At 41.3% G+C, this 25,359-nt stretch overlaps 1 protein-coding gene across 1 annotated transcript in view; it reads right to left on the bottom strand.

The window, feature by feature from the left end:
- Window positions 1-4,806: 4,806 nt before the first annotated feature.
- Window positions 4,807-25,359, bottom strand: part of C2CD2 (C2 calcium dependent domain containing 2) — a 39,545-nt gene continuing 18,992 nt past the window's right edge. Inside the window, exons 7-14 of the mRNA XM_059820288.1 lie at window positions 23,167-23,275; window positions 20,029-20,090; window positions 17,494-17,633; window positions 17,032-17,203; window positions 16,116-16,229; window positions 13,555-13,682; window positions 12,093-12,405; window positions 4,807-6,693 (exon numbers count right to left, since the gene is read on the bottom strand). Of these exons, the coding sequence (XP_059676271.1) occupies window positions 6,467-6,693; window positions 12,093-12,405; window positions 13,555-13,682; window positions 16,116-16,229; window positions 17,032-17,203; window positions 17,494-17,633; window positions 20,029-20,090; window positions 23,167-23,275 (1,265 nt within the window). The 3' untranslated portion in view covers window positions 4,807-6,466. The remainder of the gene's footprint in view (window positions 6,694-12,092; window positions 12,406-13,554; window positions 13,683-16,115; window positions 16,230-17,031; window positions 17,204-17,493; window positions 17,634-20,028; window positions 20,091-23,166; window positions 23,276-25,359) is intronic.

Raw genomic sequence — 25,359 nt, 5'->3', positions numbered from 1 at the left:
AAGAGCACCACTGGAGATTCAAAGATGGTGGAAAGCAGGCTCCAGCTCTGTCCTTTCCAGGGGATGTGCTCTTCTCACTGCTACCTCTTTAACAGTTGGCTGAGGCCAGGCCCTTTCTCACTTCTCACCTTACCCATCCCACATCCCCTTCTGCACAAGCATCCAGTTTCAAGAGAAAGATGTAGAGACTATCGTGACTCTCTTTTTTTTAAGTGCTTGGGTAAACTGAAACAATGCAGCATTTGAATTTTGAAAATTTTGTTTCTTGGCAAAACAATGTTAATTTAAGGAGAGGGAACAGTTTGTTCTTTAAAAATGACTCACCAGAAGTTTTCAATGAGCTCAGGAGTAGTAAGGGAAATTTTTCAAGGATTTAACCGTATGTACAGGTCATTTGCTTTTTCAAAGACTTAAGCCAACTGGCCTTTAGTTTTGTATGGTCTGCTTTTACTTATTTTCCCTGTACATCTCAGTGCATATTCACATTCACAGTGCTGTCTTTGGGCCTCTGCCTAGGTTTCTTCAGCATCCAGTGCACAAGGGTGGTTATCCTACTTCCAATGCATTCACTTTGTCAGAATCAGTATTAACTAATTCAGAATAGTTGTCTGTATGTTTCCTATCCGAAGCAGTCTGGATCCTGCAGCTCCAAAATTATTTCTTTTTTTTGTGTGTCAGTATTCCTACCTTTCTGCAGAGTTAACATCAGTCTGGGAACTTGCATCTTACACTAGGCTCACTGGGGTAGAGAGATGAAAAAAAAAAAAAATCCCTTCCCTTCATTGTTTAAGAATGATGAACTGGAGGAAAGAGTATGGTGCCAGACTTACTGCTACATCCATTCCTGCTCTCGCTCTGATAGGTCTTGTCACTTTTGCCAGCGTACACAAATGGCATCACACAAGTTAAAAAAACTCACCCAAGATTAGAGCAGGAAGGAAAAGTAAGAAGGTTTGTTGGGAGACTATTAGGAAATTTCAGCTAAGCACTTCAAGCATACAGAATAAACAGGCATAGAAATGTGGGCAGTAACTCCCAGTAAGTTAATGTACAATTTCCTTGCAAAAGAAGGTACAGCACTCACTTTGGGGAGAGAAATAAAACCACTATCATGACTATTTTCATGTGAATGCCTATTTTTGTGGTTTGTTTTTTTTTTCTTTTTTTCCTCTCAGTCTGGTAGGGCTTTGTGGCAGCATTAATTTAGAACATAGCTCTTTCACTAAAATGATCGCAAGAGAACCTTATTCCCTGGCCACGCTCATTCGAGTACTGGTGTCTTCTATATAGGACCTAGGCCCTTACACTCCTCTCCCTTTGCCCCCAAAATTACAAATGGTTTCAGGATAATACAACATAACTTGGAGGAACAATAATGAGTAACTATGAGTTTGACAATTCCTTCTTCCATTAGATTCCCACCCAGTCCATGTTTCAGACAATTTCTCAAGGTACAAGAAGGGGCTACCTGATAAGGCTGGGGATTTCAGAAACAACCCACAGCGTCAGCACAGCGTAGGTGGAGAACTCTGCTCCTGAATAAACAGCTAAATGGACTGTGTTAAGCAACAGGTCGAATTAGTGAAGGAGAGTAGAAAACCATCTATTAACGCTTGACTGACTAGGTATATACGACAGCACGCTACACAGATACAATTGGCTTTTATTGTATGTACAGCAGTAGTTACTTCGGTAAAAAATCCTCAGGCTTTTTAGTGATATAATAAATCTGTACATCATAGTCTTCTTAATTGCACCAATGTAATTTTGTGTACACACAGAAAAAAGAAAAAAAACCCACCACAGAAGAAGTGACTATCACAGTTGAATGCTAGAAAAAAATATCAGAGCATAACACATTATTGGGAAATACAGAGTTATAGTATTGGAAAGACCTCAGACCCATCCTTCCCAGTTATTTTCACACCATGCCAGCACCTTGCATAACAGCAGTTTGGATATCCTGAGTGAGATGGTATTATTCACCCTTAACTTAGAGTAATCATCTTTGTTATATAGTTAATCTTGAGTTGTTTGTCACCAAGGCTGTGGCTTAGCAATGTACAGAAGCATATGCTGACTCTAAACACATGAATAAATCCACTTAGGTCCTGTGGAGGCCAAAGCATGAGGTCAGCTGTTCCCACTCACACTAGGAATGTCTTAGCCCGCAGCTAGGGTATACTTAATTCTGCACCAGGATAAGCACTTACCGCAAACTTCAGCTCTGCAATTCAAAAACTGCAATAAACTAAAATGAAAAAGCCATGCAGCTTCCACCTTGTATAGAGCTTTTGCTCCTTGTAACACCAAGGAGCTACCAGAGCTAAAAAAGACGTTAAAACAAGAGCAAGACTCTTATTTTTCTTCCCCATACGCATTTGGTAGCATTTTATGTAGTCAACTTTGCTTTTTCCTATGATAATTCGCATATCAAGAACACCAAAACTTTACAAGAAATACACAGCAGAAAGCTTTCACTTGAAAGCCACCTAGAACCAGCGAGGAGATGCAGTACAGGAAATGCTGTAAGATTTCACTGATCCTCAAAACTGGTATCATTGCCAGACAACAGAACTCCTCAAAAAAAGCAGTGCTGGAAGCCAAGTCCTCTCAAGAGCCAGACGGTAACTACAGGTCTGTATGACCTGGAACCCCAACCTCTCTCCCAAAGAAAGAGCAGGGGAAAAAGAAAATCTAACAGAAAGCATAAGAATAAAGCCCAGTATTTACGACTGCGCAGCTTATGACCTGTCCACTATTAAGTCGAAGAAGTTTGCCAAAGTTGTTTTGCCTTTTTAAATGAACTTTTTTCCACTACAGCATTCCTTCTCCTTCCTGCCACCTGAGGTTCACAAGTTTCATATATAGTTAGGAGTGAAATGACTGTCATTTCTTCCTGGGGTGAATTGGATATGAAATACCAGTGACCTAGGGATAAAGGACCCCTTGCTCTTTAAAGTGACTTTTAAAGTGACCTCAGTCACTTTAAGAAAGTTACCTAGCTTGTATTCACACTTGAGATATTAGGTAGTTTTATTGCTTTAATCTACAAAGAAAAATGTAATTCTTGTACTACTTACTCGGTCACAATCCACACTAAAGCCAAGGCAAATCTTCGTTAGGTAAGGATGCAGGTTTTCTCCATCAAGGCAAATAAAAAGCTAAAATGCCATAAAGCAAGACAAACCACAAACCCAGATTAAGAAGGTTCAATTATGGGCAGAAAAATTCTTTAGAAAGGAAAAGCAAGCCTTCATCTCTTAGTCCTCATAAAATAAATACCATGCTTTCTTTGCTGTACAGAACATCCAGAAACACAAGTGTGTTAAGAAAAGGTGCAAAAAGGATGAAAGATTTCAGGGACTGTTTCGAAGCTATTGTTCTGAAGCAATTAAATTAGAAGACAGAAAATAAGAAGTTTTCAGTGTAATATCATGCACAGATTTGTTCTACTGTTCAAATGTGTAGTTATTGAAATTATGAAGATTGCAAAACATAAAAGAGCAAAATTATTCCCTCTGGCATCCTTCACACAACTGCACAGGAAACATGCAGCGTCTGTGTTAGTTATGCCAGTTTATGAACCCAGTCCTCCCTACCCAAACCTGTAGCATAGCTCCTGCTGGTTGTCAAGACACAGCTCATGCTGACCTAAATACTAGTACACAAAAAATGTACATACTCAGATCTCCTGATCTTAAATGACAACCTAATCATCTTGGAAGGCTGAATGGGATTCAATATCATGGGCCTTTGGGGTTGCCACGACTGAGCAACTCAATTCTCCCTTTGTGTTTAGTACTTTAGCTTGTTTTTACAACAGGACATAAATTATTTGTGGAGGAGTAGGAAGAGGTGAGGAACACACCAGCCAGATATGGAGGTCAACCATCAAACCAATCAATGTTTATTTTCCTGAGGAATGAAAGGAATTAAAAAACAAGATTCCCTTTTTACCCCAAATGCCTTGCTTTCCTCATCTTAAGAATTCATGCTCTCTCAACATATGCGAGCCCAAACCTTCACACAGTTTGCAGTATAAATGTTCTTGGTTCCACACCATCAAGACATGCATTTGGGCAATCATCAAGACCTTAAGAACCAAAAAACCACTTCAGTGTGTATCTGTTCTTTGGGGGGAGCTACAAGCAAACCCTACTCCTGTATTTCTACAAGTTATTCAGTGTTATTTCCACCCCATTCTACAGTACATTATAAAGCTTCTGTAAATTAAAATCCCAGTTCAGTAATTTAAGCAGACTTCAAGTAGTGTTATGTGCTCTCTTTACATTCTCAATTCCACAGCTCCCCCTTAGTGTAAGGAAGTGCTACCCATAGAGCTTAGTCTCACTTTGATTTCTTGAACTCAGTGACCAGTTGTGGTTTTCTCCTTCAGCAAACGAGACTGAGTAGTTAAAACATGGCAGGGATTTGACCCCCCACCCTGCCCTGTCATGCAAAGAGCTCCTAGTAAAGTCAAGGGAAAATGTGTATGTTGAGAGACCATAACGTCAGGTTTTTTAATGCTTATATCATGAACCACTGTAGATCAAATGAAGAAACCTAACTTCTACTTTATATTAAATTAACAATCAACAAAAGCATTCAAGCACATTCAAGCTGGACAAGCCTGTATTACTGAACTGGGATTTCTAAGCACTTTACAGCTCTAGAAGACTCATTTGTAACCAATTTTCAAAATACAGAATATTAAAATGCCTTCAAGTGTTTTCATAATAAACAGCATGCTTAAATGTACAACTATTTGATAGTCTGGAGTGCTGTACTACCACAGTGATTTTAGGAGGTTACACATAAACAGTATTTTTAAACAGTAGGCTCAGTTAAAAGATTTTGATAGTTCATTTCTTCTAGTATTTTCTTGGTAAAAAAGAAACCAAAACCCCTCTACTTTTATAGTCTTTGTAAAACTATTTACCAAGGAAAGAAAGTACATCAGAAGTTTTGAAATGTGTTTCTGTTCTTCAGTGACTTTCTATTTTTGAAGAATGGTTGAAGCTGAAAGCCCAAATAACTGCCAAAGTGTTGGATGTCTTAAGGGGAGGAAAGGGGGGTGGAGGGGAAATCACTGTTGGCAAAGCAGGCACAAATCTATCATCTATTCATGTCAGTAATTTAGATGGAATAGATGTTTTTCTTGACTAAAGAGAACAGACTTGGTCCTTTGTCCTCAGTAGGAATGTAGATGATGGAAAAGTACAGGTGTGCACAAAAGATGGTACCTGTGAAATACTGATTGACATTTTACTCTTAATAGCCAAAACAAGAACTATGCCTTTATTTTCATCGTTTTTTCCTTTTAATGTAAAGGAGCCAGCTGCAATATTCAATGAGGGGAAAAAAGTAAAAAAACTCACCCAACCAACCACTCACCACGTAACACTGGTATTGACTGAAAGACTAAGGGAATTGTTATTATTATTTTTTAAAAAGCTCTCGTCACAACTGTGTTTTCTAAGATCTCAGTAAGTGTTTGGCAAGTGAAACAAGCTGTCTAATGAAAAGCACTATAGGGTTAAATATGCTCTATTCATCACTTATTTCTCCTAGCTTTGCATTTGATATGATGGTTAATGTACTTGTCTAACAAGTACTTGGGAGAAGGAATTAGAGCCCCTAAGATAGGTTTTTGCATTAGCAACGCAGCTTCTCACACAGGAAGAGAAAAGCTACACAGAAGAACTTGTAAATGTTTTGTTTGCAAGTAGACTGAAGTAGACTTTTAAAAAAGTTGTTTTTTTAAGCATAACTTAACGCACAGAACATTAAACAATATGCTAGTATAAGTATTTGCATAATTTATTGATTTATGGCTAATATCAAAGGCATCTCTCCACCTACATGGACTGAGCAGTTATTACAGCAGGCTACAGTTATTACAGTAGGCTATCTTAATCAGCATTTTAGTTCTGCTTCTGAAAACTTACCCGTTTCCAAATTACAATACAAACTGGATCTGGGTCTCTCTTTTCCCTTTCAGCCTGACTAGAAAAACAAGTTGACACTTGAGTTGCTACTATCCCAGGCTGCAATAAGGAAGCACAGTGGTATCTTCTCTCTTTATAGTGGTTCAGCCACATAGCAGGTATGATGTTTCCGTTCTTAGCTCCCCATTAATGTAAACTAGGTGCTTACACACAGGTCCTCCCCACCTGCAGCATTCCCCATCCTCCCTCATCTTCTATGATAAACCACATGGTCCTCCAAGAGCTGTCATGATACAATTAGCGCTGCTTGTATTTGGAGGAACAACTTTATAATCAGAGAGAAAAAGCATTCTGGAAAAATAAACAAAAAAGGCAAGCTTTCTGTTTATTCCTGGACCACTGTATTAGTGAACATCATTTTATGCAAGTCATCAGCCGTATTTGTATTCTCTAGTACTGCTCTGTAAACAAATGGTCAACTGATGTGCAAGTATCCCATCAGAGAGTGTTCAGTCCTACACGTATGGTTCTGCTGAAGCACCATTCAGTTTGTTCTTGCTTTTGTTTTTGGAAAGGAGCTTTCTGTTCAGAATACGTGAAAGCGTGCCTCCCTTCTTCCGTGTTTCCTCTGACAGTGGCTGCTGCAGGTAGACAAGATCGTTGTGCGATTGACTCATTCCTGGATCCTTCTGATGATGTCGGCGGCGGAAAAAGAGCTTCGCACTTTTTTTCAAAATCCCACCTGCGGAAGCAAACAGCAGAAGTGCAGGATACTTTAGACAGAACAGGCTGTTTTCCTCCTGGAGCTCAGCTTTAACTGTAACTGCAGCACGACTGAAAAAAGCCTTGGTCTTAACATTTCTAGTTTAAGCATCACCCTGGTAACTATTCAAACAATGTTAGAAAGCTAAGAGTGTGGTGAATCTAAAGCAAGAATATTGATAGTTTGTAACAGAGAGGCCACAATAGTACAAGTTCCACCTTGGAACAAGTGATTTCAGATACTGGCAAATGCGAGCAATGATCGTGCTTTCAGCTAGAGGCACACATACATACACTACATGCTACTGAATCCTCCTTGCCCTGCTGTTGATCCAGCTCTCTCCCAGCTTAACACTACTGAGAAATTCAGACTCCATGGAAGTATGTATTTCCTCCCTTCTCCTCATTCCATGCAAGTATCATGCAAACTGAACCATGACAGACTGTGGTAGTTCTGTATCTATGCATATACACACACTTGCACAGTTAGCAGAAACATTCAGGAGAGAAGAGCTCACATATATTACTAGAGGAGCACTAAAGAAAAAAGGAATTTTCCTTCAGTTCTTTCAGAAATGATGCTGCTGAAAAGGAAGGAAAGCTACTGTGAAACATGCCTATGAGCAGTCAAATATTAATCCTCTGATTTCAGCTTCTAAAGTCAATCCACACATCTTGTGGAAGTCTGCTTCCTTACACTTTGTTAGTTTCAAATGATCTTCTGAAAGCTATGGTAGTGTTCAAACATACACATGCACAGCGCTTGGTGTGGGTTGTACACTGGGTTCTCACATGTCAAACAGGCGTACCCAACCTTTCCAATACAATAAAAGTACAGAGTATTTTATAAAAAAGAATGAAATAGAGGAAGTAATGTTACTCTCTGTTGTTTCAGAGATCAAAGGAGATGAAAAGAAAAGATTAGCCCGTGATGCACAACACGAAGGTGGCATTTTAAATTGAGGTGAAGGACACTATTGGTGCTGGACAACAGTACCTGGCAGTCAACCTGCATGCAGCAGGCCCATACAAGGCAGACAGCGTGTATTCTATATGAATTCAGTAGCACCACCTAAAATAACAATCACGAAGCATTTGCTATTTTAAAATCCTGTTAGGAATAGCAATTCACTTCAAGCAGATTAAAAATAGTATTACATCTGCTTCCAATAGGTTCAGAAATTTGCTGAAATCCCTTCTGCGGTAAATTAGGTTGCTTTATTTTGTTGTATTCCTTCCCTTGATCCCTTGTCAAACCTATTATGCAGCCAAGGCAGTTGCAGTTGTCATCTCACCAGGGACTCAGGACTCACGTTGCCAACACCAGCCACCAGTACTCTTCTCTCTTTGCAAGCTCCAGTTGTTTTTCCAGCCACAGTTCTGCCAAATTCCACCTTCCATTTCCATGTGCACACATGTGCCTGATGTGTAAGGCAGCTCGGCTGCAGCTGGCAGGGACACCACCCCAAGCTACCAGCAACACTCAGCCTGGTGTCAGTACATCAGCCCCATGCTAAAATAGCTACAGTTTTGTGCAGGATTGGGTAGTGGTGTTGTCCAAGTGGCACAAGCCAATTTGAGCAAAGGAGGACCCAGGTAGCAAGCCAACACAGGAGCCTTCTGGCAGTCAGGCTAGTACGTGAGGACAGTCGTGTCCCTGGCAAAGCTTCCACACCTCGTTCCTGCACCACTATCAGGTTTTCTGATTCTTTCTCAGTTCAGCTTTTAATTCCTGTCACTGCACGGTCTTGATTCTGCTTTTCCTCCCATTGCAAATGGATACAAAAAGCAACAGAGAGACCAATTCTTTCATGTGATACTGTGCAATAGCTAGAATTACATATTTGTCCCCCAAGGACCTGACACGGGCTGTGTGTCATTTTGCACAGCAACAGCTGCAAAACAGGTATTTGATGGCAGCTCTGTTGCACGCAGCCAGATGCTTCTTTGTTCAGACCGGAGCAGTTACAAACATGTCCTTGGGTTTATTACTTTGTATTTTAAGGACTAAGCACTCAGCACCTGGGAGGGTGTTCTAGCATGTTTTGTCTTGCTGCTGCTGAGACTTTTCTCACAGGGCACAATGGGATGGAAGCAGAAGTCAGCTGAAAGCAACTGGAACTCATGGATTTGAATCTTGACTGCTCTCCCATCACCCTCTGACTGATCTTTTTGGCAAGGCAGTACCACTTCAAGCTGTCGTCAACAGCATAAAAGAAACAGTGTTCAATCCCATGACACTGACAGTTGTTAATATGCAAAAGCTGGGGGGGATTGATGAGGCTTTGCTGCTGTGCGGCTTTTGTTTTAGCAGTCAGCTGTTCTGCCCAGCAGTCTTGGCAGCTGCAGCTGAAGCTATGCCAACCAAAGGAACAGGACGGAAGGGTTTATCTGTAACCAGCTATTTAGTCCTATCCATTCAGAGTGATTTCCCATACTAGGAAACAGAACCAAACCAAGAATGCTGCAAAAATTGTGCTGGTCGCCTGGGACAACTCGCTGCAGCTGAAAAACTGCATGCAGCACTTCCCTGAGAGCAGCACAGGCTCAGCACAAGCAGCAGCCCCCCGGACATGAAAGCTCCCTGTGTTTTCGGAGGTACTGAGGTCACTGCTACCTGGAAGCTTGCCACATCCCTGCTGCCACCCATCAGTCTCTAGCCAGTTTGGTACGTGCTGCCTGACAGTGGCTCCAGCTGCTGTGGAGGCATGCACCCCTGCTTAAGAAGGCAGGGTAGGACAAATCACAAGCTTGGCGATGCTCGTGCTATCTGCATGCTTACTTCTCGAGTTCAACAGGATTCATATACAAATTCTGCCCCTAACACCAGGAGATAAGAAGAGAGCATGTCAAGAGTGCTGTACAGACTGACTAGTCTTCATAGGCTCCTGTGCACTAGTTTAGGGTGTTCTGAAAATGCTTGTGGGGCTAGGATCACTTCTGAATCTCATTTTTCTTAATGAAGGAAGATTTCCTTCCACATCTACAGGGATACGAATAGAGATCGCTTTTTCCATTCCTTCCCAACTTCCAAAACAGTTTTTATCCAGGTGGTTTTGTAAATACCTGCTAAGGTCCTCGTAGCTCTATGAGTTAAGTTAGAAAAGAGATCTAGAAACCTGTAAGTAGCAGGTTTTAAAATAAGCATTCTGCATGTGCATATACAGTTATGGGGTCCCACATGGTTTGCTTGAGCAGATTTTGATTGCTAACCAGATACTACAGGAAAGGGCATGATGGAGAGAGATGAGGAATGTAGAGCACCCCTCCAAGCCCGCCTTGCTGTCCATTCTGCATGACCGACCTGGACAGCATGACCACCAGAAGAATGATCTATTACAGCAGACTTGTCTGCTAAGACACCTGAGCATCAGAAGGTAATTTTGGAGGGAGGAAAGAAATGGATGGGGGTAGAAGAAAACAGGTGCCAAACTATGTTTTGCTTCCATTTTTACAATGAGTATACCATTGTAAAGCTACATTTTCTTAAAAAAATAAGACAAAAACAACTTACTGTGTAGGTAATTAATTCTGGCTGGCATAGTAGTCCTCTTAAGTTTATAAAAGGGAATGGGTAAGAAACAGGAAGTCAGAAAGGTAAAAACAAAATATGCGAGAGCAGAAAAAAAAAAGACAGTGCTAACTTTAAGACATTAATACCATACACAAGGCTTCTTAAAGCAGAGCGGGGTTTGTTTTGTTTTGTTTGGTGTTTTGGGAGTTTTTTTGTGTTTGGTTTTGTGTGCTTTTTTTTATTTTAAAGGGGAGGTGTTTGACAAAACAGAAACCTTGAACTATTCAAAGCTAACTGAAGGCAGGGGCGCGGAAGTGTGGAAATGGTTTCATATCTCACTCCATAAAATGCTACTCAGCTATGACAAAGCAGAGATACAAGACTTCCACAAAGAGATCTGTGTATAAAGGAAGGGATTTGAGAGGTTTTTTTAAAGTATTTTTTCAAGATGAGTCAACTCTCAAATATAAGAGCTGCTTTGCACTTTTTAGCAGTTCTTTACTACACTGTGTAAACAGGATCTTTAGAAGCCCGATGTCTTTGCCACATACTGCACAGGGAAAAACAAAACTAGACAACAGTTCACATACAAACTTCCACTTGCTTGTTTTAGAATAACATGTTAAAGAAGAGTCCAGAGGTTTTGTAAAATCTCGTACAACTTCCTAAACTTTTCCAGGCTCCAAATGGGACATCCCTTCACAATTAACCCTCTACCCCACCTCAAACACACCCAAAACTTTCCAATGCCTGACAATTTATGTCAAATTGATTGTTGCTGTACCATCCTGATCTATCAGGTGGAGCAATACAGCTGCAAGAAAGCCAGAAAACCTCAGTGGTCTAAGGGAGAGCCTTGGAAAAGAGGTCCAGTGCATGCCGGCAAGGATTACAAATATCTAGCAATATACTGAGGTTTTGTGATAAGCCATTTTACAGTATCTCTGGGTAAGGAAAGAACAGAAAATAATAAAGTGAAGGAGGGATGGATATGGGTGAGAAACACAACAGTTTTTGCAACTTCAATGTGCCCTCCATGAGACTGGTGTGCTGCCTGTTCAGGACATAGTGCACTGCACTGGCTCTTGTGTCAGACTTCCTAATAGCCCCCGTGTTTACCACTTAGCCACAAACCAGTGCTACAGCCTCAGAGGTTAATAGATTTATAAAGGAAACACAAAGAATCCTAAGACATTTTCAAACTGCAGCTATACAGGTGTGCAACTACGTAAGCAAAATTATCTGACCTTTTATTTACTTCCTAAATTACCCTTTATTCCATTTTCTTTAGCAAACTACGTATTAATGAAATCAGTGAAAAAGGAGAAGATGTTCACAAGGCAGTTAAGAGTCAGCATACTTCTTCTGGTTTAGCTGTGGTGCTTCTTGAACACACACTTCAGTGAGGGCAGAGGAGTCTTGTGCTTAGAGATGTGAAGGAGGAGAAGAAACATACCAGACAGCAACCGTGGAACCCTGCCATTTTCATGTTAGTAATGGGGCTACTAATATAGCACAAGTCCTTGCTTACAAGAACACGGTTTTCATCGAGGAATTGACAATGCGACTAGTTATTTCTCTCCCAGATAACCGAGTTGGGCTTAGTGAGCTGCCCTTCAACTTCTGAGGGTGAGCCCTTCTGTTTCCTGATGGAGGGGAGTGTAAGAGAGCCTGCCATGTCTCGCAGAGCCAGAGAACTGCACTCTTTATGGCTGCTAATAAGACAGCTTCAACCAACACCACAATCACAAGAAGTTGAAGGACAAAAACCAGGAAGAAAGGATGAACTACTACAGTGTTGCATGACACTGCCAATTGCGTACAGAAAGCAGTCATTCACTGAAGTGAAGGTAAGGATCACATACCTTTAGATTTTTTCATGCTCTCAGTTTCTGAAACACTTAATGAGCTCCCAGATATTTCTTCACAGGTCTGGTCTAAGAGCGTGTTGGTGTCCCACTGTTGGCTGCCATTCTCCAAACCCCAAGCCTTATGGGCACTTGGCTGTGGGTCAGTATCAGGTACTATTTCTGAAGCACCTAACGACAGCTTTTCATCAGAGGTGACTTTTCCAACAGCTTCCTCCACAGTGGGTGGATCCACTTCTTTGCAGGAGCTGTCCATGGCTGCAGCATAGTCCATCATCAGTGCAGCTTCACTGTCCTGAGATAAAGAGGTCTGCCCAGTGAAAGTAAGAGATGACACTGACACAAGCCACTCTGCTGGAAAAAAACAAGCCTCCCTGCAAAAGTTTTTTTCTCTTCTGTACACTTTTACTTGTATTGCTCAGGGCTACACAAAGCCACTGTGAGGCTTCCTTAGCTCCACGAAAGGAGAGGAGCATATAGCCAAGTTTTAATAATGTTGTTAACACCAAATGACTGGAAAAAAATATTTAAGTACATGCCTCCCACCTATCCCTAGCCTCACTGCTAATAACAAGACTCTTTCGTACATGTGCTGCTGTAATGAAGTATCAGCATGCACAGACAATAATCTTTCGGTCTTTGTAAGAAAATAAACATCAAAGTGTTTCATCTTGTAGAAGGACTTCTTGGCATCTATATCAGCTAAATACAAATCCACAGAGTCCCAGTGCCCCCATTTCCCAAGTAGATACATCCATCAATGTGGCAGCTGATCCTCATTCCCCCCGCCCCAGCACAGTGATCACAAGGGGATCCATTCCCACTGACTCGGCTTTCACTCAGAGCTCTTTACGGGTTCTGTGCACAACAGGAAGGCTTGACGGCAAATGTCCATACAGCAGCCTGCAGGGAAAGGACTATAGGCAGGCACCAACCATCAGATGGGAGACTGAGGCTGTGAGTGAAGAAAGTCTGGAGGAAAGCTATATACAATATGAGAAACAGTCTTCCGTTTGCCCTCCCTCTGGAACAGAGCGCAGAGGACTATGACATTTTTCAGAGGGTTTTAAAAACTTTGAAAAAAACCAGAAAAATCTTTCATACTTTTTCTGTGCATCTTCTATCCATGGGCGAAACACAGAGAAGGACTAATTATCGCCTGTTTTCACCTGAATTGGTTTTCCCAAATCCCTAATCATCCCACTCCATCCAAGGACACCATGCATTTTTAGTCAGGCTGTCAAATGTAACAATCAAAAACCAACACCTTCCCCAACAAACCCATCCTGATTTGGCTTAACCTGAAACAGTTATTGAAGCAAATTGGCACACAGATCTAGATCCTGCAGAGACTGCTGAATGGGAGACAGCAGAATGCATGTTAGGTTAATGTCGCACTCAGTGAAGCAAAGACTTTACAGTACTAAGCATTAAATATAAGTGTTATTTTCTGCTCTACCTTGGACACCCCTGATATGATAATGGTGCTTTTCTTTCTAGGAGACTTCAGCTTCTGCTTTGCAGACTCACTTAACTGACGAATAGCTGCTTCTGCAACAGGATCGGTGCCATTCAGTACCAGCAGTTCTGAAAAGAAAGCATTATTTCAGAAGGAAGAAAGAAAAACAGGAAAAAATAGAGCAAAGAGAGGCAGAGTTTGTTCTTGACTTAAAATTCAAAGAAACCAGCAGAAATGGCATAAACATCAGGCATATCAAAACATCTTCCAATTCACCACCCAGCTATTGGGTCTTGTCTTTCCGTTCTGTTACCCATTCTTTTGAGAACAGGTACCTAAGCTGCACTTACAAACCCTTGCCCTGAACACACAGGAGGTTTTGGAAGCCTAGACAAAACATCAGATCCTTTCAATGCATTGCTACACTGCGGTGACTATAATCCAGAAGTGGTGGGTAGAGCATCAGGTATCATAATCATGAAGAGCCATAGTTCTAAAACACTACAAAGCTGGCATGTACTACTACTTCAGGTAGCTATTTTGCTCTTTTTCCAGACATCCTTGCTTGGCATTTCCAGATTTGCTACGGCACTATGATAGGATGGGGAAGGCAAAGTGGCAGTCACTCTGCTCTTATCAGCTGCCTCCAAAGCCGTAAAGTGCACCTCCTTTTCCCCTCCAAACATTACACAGGAGTATAAAACCTTCTTTATAAAATGCTCTTTAGTGACAAACACAAGTTTATTTTTAAGGATGGCCATTTCTGGCATCTATTATGCAAGTACTTTGGGCACAGCAAATACACACTAATCAAATTCGTCAAGCTTAGGAACAAACCAGGCTAAGAAAGTTAACAAGACAAAAATCCCCATATTTAATTGTCTGAGGTGGGCTTTTCTCTTAAGAGTTTTAACAACAAAAGAATACAGACAGGAATAGCACCAGTGTTAAATTAAACTGAGCAGTGTCTTTTGTTACTGTGACATTAATGCAATAAAAGACGAGGCCTGAATAATTATGCTGCACCAAGTGTCTCGGATACCTTTGGAACTTAAGACTATGTCTGCACAAGGGGTATACACGTCCACGCATGTCTGCACACTCATTATAAACTTCTACTTTTCCATCTCCCTAGCCACTGCAAAGCCCCCAGGCAGGAACAGCTCACAGCATCCAGGACAGCATCAGTGGCACTTTCTAATTCTTACTGTTGTCATCACTTAGAAATATGGCACAGCCACGGCATCTTTTCCATAGAGTTTGTTGCTATTTTGGCATGACGTTTGTAATAACTACTACCTATGTTACTGCCATACAAAATGCTTCTTTGTATTTCTTTCATTTGGCTTAAACTTTCGTTCTAGTGAGTAATTCTTCCTGTTGTATTGTATAAACATTTCACAGAAATTTCCCTGCACTCCCATAAAAACACTGTCCATACGAATGTGCTCTAAGTTGTCTTCAGATGAGTCTTCCAGTAAGTGCTTTGTATCTTTAATACCATAAAGAGTTATGAGAGTCAACTCAGAAGTCTAGCACTACCTTATTTCCCAAATTGGCTTAGAAATACCATGCTACTTCATGGTATCAGAGCACTTCTTAGTTTAGAGGTAGGGAAAGATTCAAGTGCTATTACAGCTGTTCACACTTATTGGTTCATGCTCTTCCCCAGATTTCTGTCTTTTGGACAACAGATTTCTCTCTCAGCAAGCCTTCTGACTGTTCCAGGAGCAGTCTAGATCATCTCCGGATTGTCCCATCTCCACTCAAATCTGTACAAAGAAAACTGGACTCCACAACATCTGCCATTTGCAGCTAGACTGGGTCACATCTTTCACTACTGTTGCCTACAGAGCTACAGAAAGATTGAATGGTGACCACACACAGGACTGAAAAGTATGCTGAAGATAGAATGAAGAGCTGCAACTCAAAAAGGTAAAATGCCCCAGAGCCAAAATCAGGTTTAATACAAAGTGAATTTATAATTAAAGTTATTATCAATGCCACCTGACACTGTGAAGGCACTTCAGCTGTATGCCACGTGACTCAGGAAGGTGGCCAAACAGGCACAAGAAGATTGTGTACTTGCATTAGCACAAACAAGCCCAGTGGCAGGGCTAGGAAGAGAATTCAATCTTCCTTACATCAGTACAGCCTCGTGCCCTCTGTTCAGACAGGGGGGACTTCACAAGGGCCTTAGAGGTAAGTTTCACAGGGTTTTCATTTTGTGCAGTGTCTCCCATGCCTTTTTATAAAGGAGGAAACTTTCGTTCAAAAGTAAGAGAAAAGACCGCCTGGTTTTTTTGCAGTCACCTCCCCTCTCCAAACCACAGCTCACTTATTTATTCAAAATTAGTGATTTAAATCTCCAATTAAAAACAGACTTCTATTTCAAGACTGCTATATCCCTAACCACAGTACTGGCTAACATAAACATCTCAGTGCCTGTTGAAAGGCAGTAGCCATATGGGTTTGCTGTTATTTTAACAAGATTACATTAACACCATGTGCAGCAGAGAGATGCTGCTATTCTCATTAGCAGCTTTGAACATTTCTATTACCTGTATCTGAAGATGATAAAGTTTTGCTGACTGGAGCACCATGAGAATGGACAGCTTGAATAGAGAAATCCTTTTCAATCACCTTTACTTTAACTGGAGTTTTCACAGGAGAATCTGAGGACCAAATTTTTTGGTTATTTAAACTATTCAAGACATTTATTATAAAAATAATAAGAATTTATTATATCAATGTTAAAGCCTGCTCTAATCATAAGTGTTTGAGAAAGTTGCTTAATACAAATTCTCAATGCATGCTCTCTATGGTAACCAGCCCCAAAAGACCTGTGAAGTGTAGGAATTTATTGTTTTTAAACATTTTTCTGTAATATGCTAGACAACACCCACTTAAGTTATAGATCTGCTTTAATAACTTAAAAGAATGCAGCTCTTTGTGAGACGTCACACAAAGACTGTTTAGAGGTTTTACTTTCATACTTATCCCAAGAAGAATCAGAGAATCTACTCCTGAAAGACATGCTGAAAAAAAAAAACTTTGTCACAAGATAATACCATTCCTCATTCAAGATTATAATACAGATCAAGGTTAGAAGGCACAGGGTGGTCTGTCATCAGCAAACACCATAAGAGTCTGATATTTTGTCATGTGGAAAACCATCCACCAAAACCAAGCTCTTCTGCATTATCACTCTAACATGAAGCTTTACAGTGTGTATTAAAAGGAGCAGCAACCACTCCTCTTGTAAGAACAAGCTTTCATGAAAATTAAAAACCTGATTCTGAAGAATACAAACAATGCCCCTGCCCCATCAGAGAAGTCTGGACAACAGCGCTTTTCCTTACATCCCACTCTGCCCCCCAACTTCTCCTGGTCCTTTTCTTACGTCCCGCCTCCCCAACTTCTCCTGGTCCCCATGGATAACCCTAAGAGTGAACACGAAGAAGTGTACATCCTCACCTGTGCTCAGTGGAGATGATCTCCCTTCTAGACGAGGTTTGGTTTTCACAGCAGTTACAGTAGTGACCACAGTCCCACAGGGCATCACAGTGCGATCCTTTTCTATCTTAGTGGCTGGCACTGGAGAAGAGACTTGCCACGTCTTTAATTCATTAGGTTCTATAAAAGAAAACTAGGAAGACAAAAAAAAGTCACCTTAGAAGCACAGTCAAGTAAGAAGACACCAACATTTCTAGCTAGTACTCCTTTAACATTTTTACTAACACTCAAGAGCCAAACAGCTAATTCTTTTGATAGACACAAATACCATGTGAAGTGTTACCATGCAATCAGAATGCGCTACTCTAAATCAGCCACAAATGGCACTGCGCTGCAAGCAATAGTCCAAAGCACAAGATGAGCATTCGCAAGTACTCCCCAAAGGAAAAGATCCACTGTAGAACCATCCAAACGCAGTAGTACCTCTGCACTAATGGATCCCAGCCCGGGCCCCAGCTCCAAGCTGCTCTCACTGGCCCTGCTGTTCAGTGCAAAGCTTTGCTGGCCAGAAGGTTGTTTCCTGAACAAGTCTAGAGGTACAGTCACCTTTGAGGACAAAGGTCCTAGAAGAAATAAAATCAACAAAATCAGCGCACATCCAAGCTGCCAGTATGTTTAAGGGCGAGAAGATAGGAAAGGAGGAGAAGAACACAGGCAGCTAATTGCAAGAACTGGTTCTACATTATGGGGCAGAAACATGGCAGTTTTCACAGCTTTCCTTCCATTTTACTATTCGCAGCCTGGTCTAATACTCTGCAACAGGGAAGAAAGGAGACATGAAACATTACTTATTTGCCACTATTTCTGGCCATTATTTTTCCCTGCATATGCAGGATGTTTAAGGGAAAAGAAGACATCTAATGTTTCATTTCAGAGAATACTCTGGTTTCCTGGTAAACTGGTGCATCATTAATAATATTTTTTCTTAAATTAATCTTTAGTGTAAGTTCAGCAGTTCTCTTCTTCCTCCGCTTACTTTATTAGCTACACTAGACTGGAGCAAGCTGTCAGTAAAATTACTGCACGACTTCAGGGATGAAATCCTAGTGTTCTGCGGAATTCAAAGACAAATAGAGATCTACATTATATTCACATTACTCAGCTCTCTCCTTACTAATATGATTCTACTTTGAGTTTACTATTCAAATTTCTGGAGGAAGAACAGCTAAGATGGTATAGGGGGGAAGAAAGATGATTGCCTGTGTCATCAGTTGGGACTTTTTTTCTTCAGCAAACCAGGTCGGTAGTTACACTCTCAGTAGGATGTGCAATGTTACTGGTATTGCTTGAAAGACCCAGTACTAAAAATGTGCAGATACAGGCAAGACTAAACTTTATGCAAGAAACAATATACATTTGCTGACTGTATACAGATCCCATTTTTTTGTTGAAAATAAAAACCAGCATCCACATCAGATAAAGTTTTTAAAGGATTTGCTTCAATTTGACTTTCCAATCCCTCAAATAATCACAGATCACATGCAAAGTATTGCACAACTTTGTATAACTATATTATTAAAAATAAAAATAAATACAGTAACCCAAACCCAAAAATCAAACATAGTCCACTTGGCTATATTACTTATTAACCATGGCTTAGATAAAATATTGTTATCCAATAAATTACTGCCCAAGCCTTCATCCACTATCACAAGATACCATGAGTAAAACCACCTTTTTTTTTTTTTTTAATCACTGGGTATGAAAAGCTTTGGCCAATACTTACAACTTTTTCCTCAACTAAGTTGAACATAATTGACAGTACTAAAACACAGAGAAATAGCTGAGTGTCAAAAAGTAATGCTTCTTTTTCATTTGTTTTACACCTGAAACCTGACATAAGAAGGAAAAAGCAAATGGATCCAAGAGGTGAAATACAGTTACTATTTCTAGCAACAGCAAAACTCTGTATCAGCAAGAGAACATGCAACATATAGGAGAAGAGTTTATGACATTGTGTCATCACTTCAATAAAGCCCAAGTAATGAAGTACATGGAGCAAGTTTACAAAGCTCATACAAATACCTGAAAGTGCTCTCTGGTCTCAGCACCCACCCACCCCTTACCCCCACTAGGAAGGTAATGCTTCTCCAAATAAACAAAATGCAATAGTTCAGTGGAGGAGTTTTCTTGCCACTGAAGGCTACTTGCAAACTGCGACAACAGAATCAAGTAGTAAAAAAGTTTCAGCCCCCGTGTTTTATATTTAATCCAATAGAATCAGAATTAGTGTGTTTTATACCTGATAATTGCTAGGCAGCCTCAGGGGCTTGAAGAGGAAGGATTTAGGATTAACATCCATGATTCCCCTTCAGCCACAGAAAGACCTAAAAAGCTTAACTTGAAACCAAAATTGCTTACAGTGGACCTGTTAGAAGTTTAGAAGGCTGAAATTTAGGCTATCAGCAGATGGAAGACTCAGGATTTGACAGTCTAGAAAGAAACTCAAGGCTTCTCTGTAACCTTAACTCTGAGGAGGACAGAGATACATTAATGGTGTATCCTCTCTTCTGTCCGTGATTACTAATGGAAGTAATGGTGTACATAGACAGCACTTAACCCAGGTCAATCAGTGGTGCTCAAGAACTCCGTGATTTTCCACAGATTTCAACTCTAGGACATAAATTTAAGACAGGCTTATGGAGTTCAAAACCACAAACTTAAGTTATAAATTTTCCCCAAGCTGTCCATTTCATACAAGTTTGGCTGGCTATTTTCAGCTGATCTCCCTTCCACAGCTGTTCTTCCCCTCAGGGCTGCCTAGAGCCATACTTGAGGCATACCCGATTTCAATACCAGGACAAGTCAGCATAACACATCTACACTTTAACACAGGTTCAGAAACCTGAGAGTTTCTTATAAGGCTGTACAGCCGGGTAGAACTAAAAGAGGACTAATGTCAACATTAAGCAATGTTCACAAGCTGATCATGCAAAATAATTTAGTTTTAATACTTACTATCCAACTTTCCATCTTCTACTATTTGCAGTTGCAATGCTTTTGATTTGGCACTTAGTTCACTGTGAAGCAAATGAAACTACGTTAGGTCTTCGCAGGCAAGCACATTTTCCTTCCCACTTAGGTTTTCCCCTTTCCCGTTCTGGTTGCCAACACCCTAAATTTTCTTGGCCCGCACTAAGCCAAACAGTACAACTTGCTAACCAAGGCAGGCGGCACTACATGGCAGCACTGCCGGGCTGCTGGGTACGCTGTGTGTGTAGCGTGTTTTCGTCCTCAGGTAAGACTGACCAAAGGGATCATAGTCAGAAAAACTTGGCTTGCTTCTATCCAGCACTGTTGCAGAAGTTTGACTGCCTAAAATTTCAGAGGCTTTTCTTCTCTCCAATAGTTGGCAAACACTGTCCTTCAAGCTGATGTTGGTCCCTAATCCAACTGCTACACCACAGCACTAAGAAGCTATTTTTTCCTGGCAGGATCAAATTTGTAAGTCAAGATGCTGGAACAGGTCTAATCAACAACCCGTTCAAAGCCGTGGGGTATCCCGTCAAAGCAGGAAAGCGTCCTGCAAAAGCAGGACAGATGCAAGTAAATAAACGCAGTTACAGTCTTATGCGAACAGAGACAGTATTACTTTGCCAAAATAAGACTCAAGGATGTTGCAAGACAACAAGAACTAGTTTCTGTGTGACAGAACTGACATGAACTATTAGCAGAATCACTGGCATGTGCAGTACTTCATAAGATGGACTAGACAATAGATACAAAACCTTTCCTCTAATTGACACAGTGAAGCAAACTGGGTACCTACTGAGGAATCTTCCAATTAAACTGGATTTTATAACCTTCTCAGTAGGTGTTCTGCCAAAAACCTTAAGGCCACATATGTATGTATTTTATTTTTATGTCTCCATTTCAGGATGGTGTGATCTTGGTTGCAGGCATCCCACCTCCATCAGATGCTGTGGGACATCATCTATGCAGCAGGTTTTAAGCTTTTCCCTGCCACTCCCATCCCCTCCTGCTGCACCTCCAAAACTTGAAAGAAAGTACCTTGATGTTACTCTTGCTGCTCTTCCCATGAAGCTAAAGCAGAGCCTGACACAGTGGGTATTTTTGTTTTTGAAGAAAGAAAAGGTGGGGGGGCGGGCGGGATGTGAAACTGAAAGAAGGTATACAGCCAAATCCTGATCATTCATCTGCAAAAGTCCCCAAGCTTACCTCATACACTTCTGAAAAGCAGCCAACGCTGTGGAAAACCCAGCATTATCCCTAGCGTCAAGGCCAAATTCCAGTCAATTTAATCACATCCTGCCTGCCCTCTCTCTGCACTTTCCGTTGGAAAGGGTATTATTCTGACAAATTTCCTGTCCGAAATCACTGGGAACAGGTCTGCTCTGCAACACAAAGCATGGATGCTGTTCTACCAACAGATGGCTGAAGTGATTCACAGACCCAGTGGCTGCAGCACTTTGAGATACTCTAGAACAGAAAGCTGCTACAGAAGTGCATTTTTCCCCCCCTCTTATTGTGGAGAAGAAATCGCATCACATTAATCCTTAAGTCTTGATGGCAACACAGCACACTGTCACAGAAGAACGTTGTCTGCTCTGTGGCTTTCCACAAAAACTGTAGGTCCTCATAACTAAAATCAGACTTTAAAAGGCATTGGACTGTGCATTTCTGAAGGAAGAGAGCTTCCTATCTGGTTTTCCACTTGACAGCAGGATGAGAAGCAGTTGCACACACCTCCATCAGACCACACAAAAGGGTGAGGCCTTTCAGTGTTGTTTTACAACATCAATTTTTCTTTGCTGACTATAGTGACTTCTAATCACCTCCACCCCCTACACACTCTTAGAGGGGCCTGGCGTTCTCCAATTCCTGTACAACTTGTGATGGCCAATTCTGGTGCCTTCCTTCAAATCAAGCAGCTCCTGCCGCTTTTCCCCTCAGCTCTCCTGTTCCTGCACTGCATGCTCCCATAACGTTCACAGGCGCAGTCCAGCAGACTGCGATGAGGAGGCAGAAAAAAATCTGTGCATTGCATGCTCACTCCCCAGGTTGAGGAGGAGCATGCAGAAGTGCACACCACTCCTCAGGGAAGAGAGCACTCGGCACGGACAAGCACAGGTCTGAACACACGCTCAGTTCCTTGTACGCTAAGCTTCTGCTTTGCAAGAGAAAGAACGGATACAGTGGATGCCAGGCTGGGACGAGACGGTGAAGAAAAACATCACACAAAACCAACTGAAAAGTATTTCTGAAATACGTATTTTTAGAGAGAGAGAGAGAGAGAGAGAGAGAAAAGGAACTGAGATGAGAGAGGAAAGCTACAGGAAGAACCAGAGACTCCACTGTGCATGAAGTGCCTCTCACATTAATACTCTGGTAGAAAAAAAAGAAAGCAGTATCTGCATTATATTGCATGGCAGCTTCTCTACCCCATTCCCCTGGCAAGCTGCTTCTGCCTGCGCATGTGTTTAAAAACACTAGAGAAACATTCCTCTGATCCACCCCGCCATCAGTGGCTCCCCCTTCCTCAACTCATACAACACAGAAGCTACCAGATATTTCTGCTCTGCTGCTAGAAAGTAAAAATGAAAATAGTTTTAGAACTGCTCTCTTTTGACCTTATTTACAGAAGCTGCATGAATCACAGAATACCATGCAGGCTGCCCAAAAGTCCCATTTTTGTTCTACAGAAAAAAAATGTAGTTAGTTTTACACTCCCTTTTTAATCATAGCCACCGTTTCTTTTTGATGGTCAATCTTCTTGCACATTTACATTTCCCACTCAGTGGGGGGAAGGGAGACATCAGATTTCCTCAAATGCAGTTTTCAAGGTAAAGTGACTTCAAAACCTTGCTAACACTTTTTTTGGCACTGTATAAAAGAACAGGGTAATTTATTATGCCAGTTACTACTGTCATTTACTAGAATCAGATATCTACCAGGGAAGATCTAGAGACCTATTTGATCTCAGATCCATGCATAGTGTAATTAAATATCCTGAATTTCTGAGGCCATTTGATCAGACATATTTTAAAATGCCACTCTTCCCTCAAAAACCTCACGTAGATTAAGTAAAAAAAGACGCTTTACTATAAAAGTATTCTGAGTAGGTAAGTTACTTACAAGATAAACTCTTCCTTCCAAAAGGGATTTGCAGCATTTTTGGCTACAGAGCTGGAAAACTTCTGCATAGGGTCATTCAACTGAACTATACACGCAAGGTTTGTGCTGCCTGTAAGGGCAAGAAAAATCAATATCCAGTTATTAATATTCCTTCGCCAGGAGGCACACTTACTCAAAAGAAAGCGAACCCCCTTCCTTATATAGTGCGCTTTTGAATAGAAGAAACTCTTCCTCATCCACCCACAGAATAAATTTCTTCCCTCCCCTCTGTTTGGGTACCACCTACATTAATGAGGATGGTCAAGACTGGATTATCATTGTCCCATGCACAGTTCTACACAACGTGAAACATGACGACCCCATTTAAATTCTGGCATGAGGCAAAAAAGTGCAGGCATAAAAAGATCAAAAAGGATGGGAAGACAGACTAAATAGCAAAGAGGTGGCAGTGTGGGTGCGAGGCAGGGAGGGAGTAAAGTTGCTTTCAGCTGCTTTAAAAAAACCCAGAAGTTTTCAAAGTTCCTACTGGCCACAACCACAGTGGTTTCTTTGGACATCAAAGCAAGCTGCTTCTGCTAGCAAGTGAATGATGACAGTAATGTTAATTAACAATGGCTTTGTGGACTGTGGTTTTTAACAAGTTCATGGCATTCTAGACTACTGGTGCAGAATTATCTGTACCTTGATCTTGGAATTTGATAGCGTGGCAAACTGGCATATTACAGTAGATATATTGCTGCTCCAAGGGGAAATAGTTAGCATAATGTTTTACTATTAAACCAGTTTCTTTTGTATGGCTTTCACAGCCATACACAGAAATCATTTCAGTCCCAGGGTTCTAAAATATCAAGGAAAGCGGCAAAAAGCTCAGTATTGACTGCGTGCAAAGCAAACAAAAGATATGCTGCCTCCAGTTCTCCAGAAGAATCTAGGTTTATATTTACTACTATCAACTCTCAGTTGTCCTCTTGTGGTACATCAGGGCTCTGGAAGAGCCCTACCTGAAACAACAGAAGCAGCTTGGGCCTGGCAAGGTTATCAGAGGAAACAAAGCATTGTGTACACGCAGCTTATTTGGGATCCAAGCTAACCCTGGAGTAAGTAGTTTAGCTGCTTTCACAGCACGCTGAGCCTGAGTTAATGAACCTGGGGTGGTTTTCTGTTAACCCAGCCATATGTCTCTGCAGCCTGCTCTTGCTGCCAGCAGAGCTCAGCAGCCTGCGGCAGAAACGCCTGTATAGCTCTGCCTGAAATTACACTGGAGCCACTTACCAACTGATAGTGAACAGGGTATTTCAACATTTCTGCCCCACACACCCTTGTGTACACAACTAACAATTTTTTCCTTAACAGCAGAAATCACTTTTGCCCTAGATGATACACTGTGGACCATATAGTACTAAATCTAGGATAATCTTTGTTTACGTACACAAACTAAGGAGATAAAAATGGGCACAGCCCATAAGCAGAGGCCAGCTCTGCTACTGGTTACTTACCAGTTGAACTAACATATCTACAGGAAAGCCACAAGCTCCTATAAATCATGTTAGCATCCATGGTTTATACGATGATAATGATCAAGACAGACAAACCGCCCCTCCCCAGTCCTTTATATGTCTATGCAGGTTAGCCTGCAGTAGTGCACACTCTTATTGAGTCTCAGAGTTGCACCAGGATAATTAATTATTGCTGCAAGACAAGGCCAGGAAAAGGCAAGGGAACAACAATTAAAAGGCAGCAAGCTATGTCCCGAAGGTAGCATCTTCCCAGCTGTGCAGTATTTCCACTGGATTTCAAGTGTACCAGCTAAACCCCAGTATGAAGCTTTATTTCTCATACTCAGTTCCAAAGCGTTTACGCTCCCAGAGTTGCTAGGGAACCAGCAAAATTCCCTCTATTTCCTTTTAGAAGGGCAAATGGTGATTTTGCCTCTCAATATCTAGGTTCCCAAAGTAGAGCACATTAATTGCCCCCTCTTCCTCTCATTTTCAGGGACGGGGCAGAGAAGCTTCCCATAAGATGAATTCTCTGTTGCATGCACTATATGGACATAAAGGTATCTCATCTCATCTCATGAGTTCTGAAGGCGGCCAAAATGATCTGCTCTTTTGAAAAGCTTAGTTTGCAATACAAAACTGTAGGGTAATAACAAATTTTGAGTGAGTGAGTGAGTTTTCCTGCAATCTACAGTTT

The sequence above is a fragment of the Gavia stellata genome, chromosome 1 (assembly GCF_030936135.1).
Source record: "Gavia stellata isolate bGavSte3 chromosome 1, bGavSte3.hap2, whole genome shotgun sequence".
Taxonomy (NCBI): Eukaryota; Metazoa; Chordata; class Aves; order Gaviiformes; family Gaviidae; genus Gavia; species Gavia stellata.
Note: the sequence above shows the minus strand (reverse complement) of the source record. Positions and strands in the feature narration are given on the sequence as shown.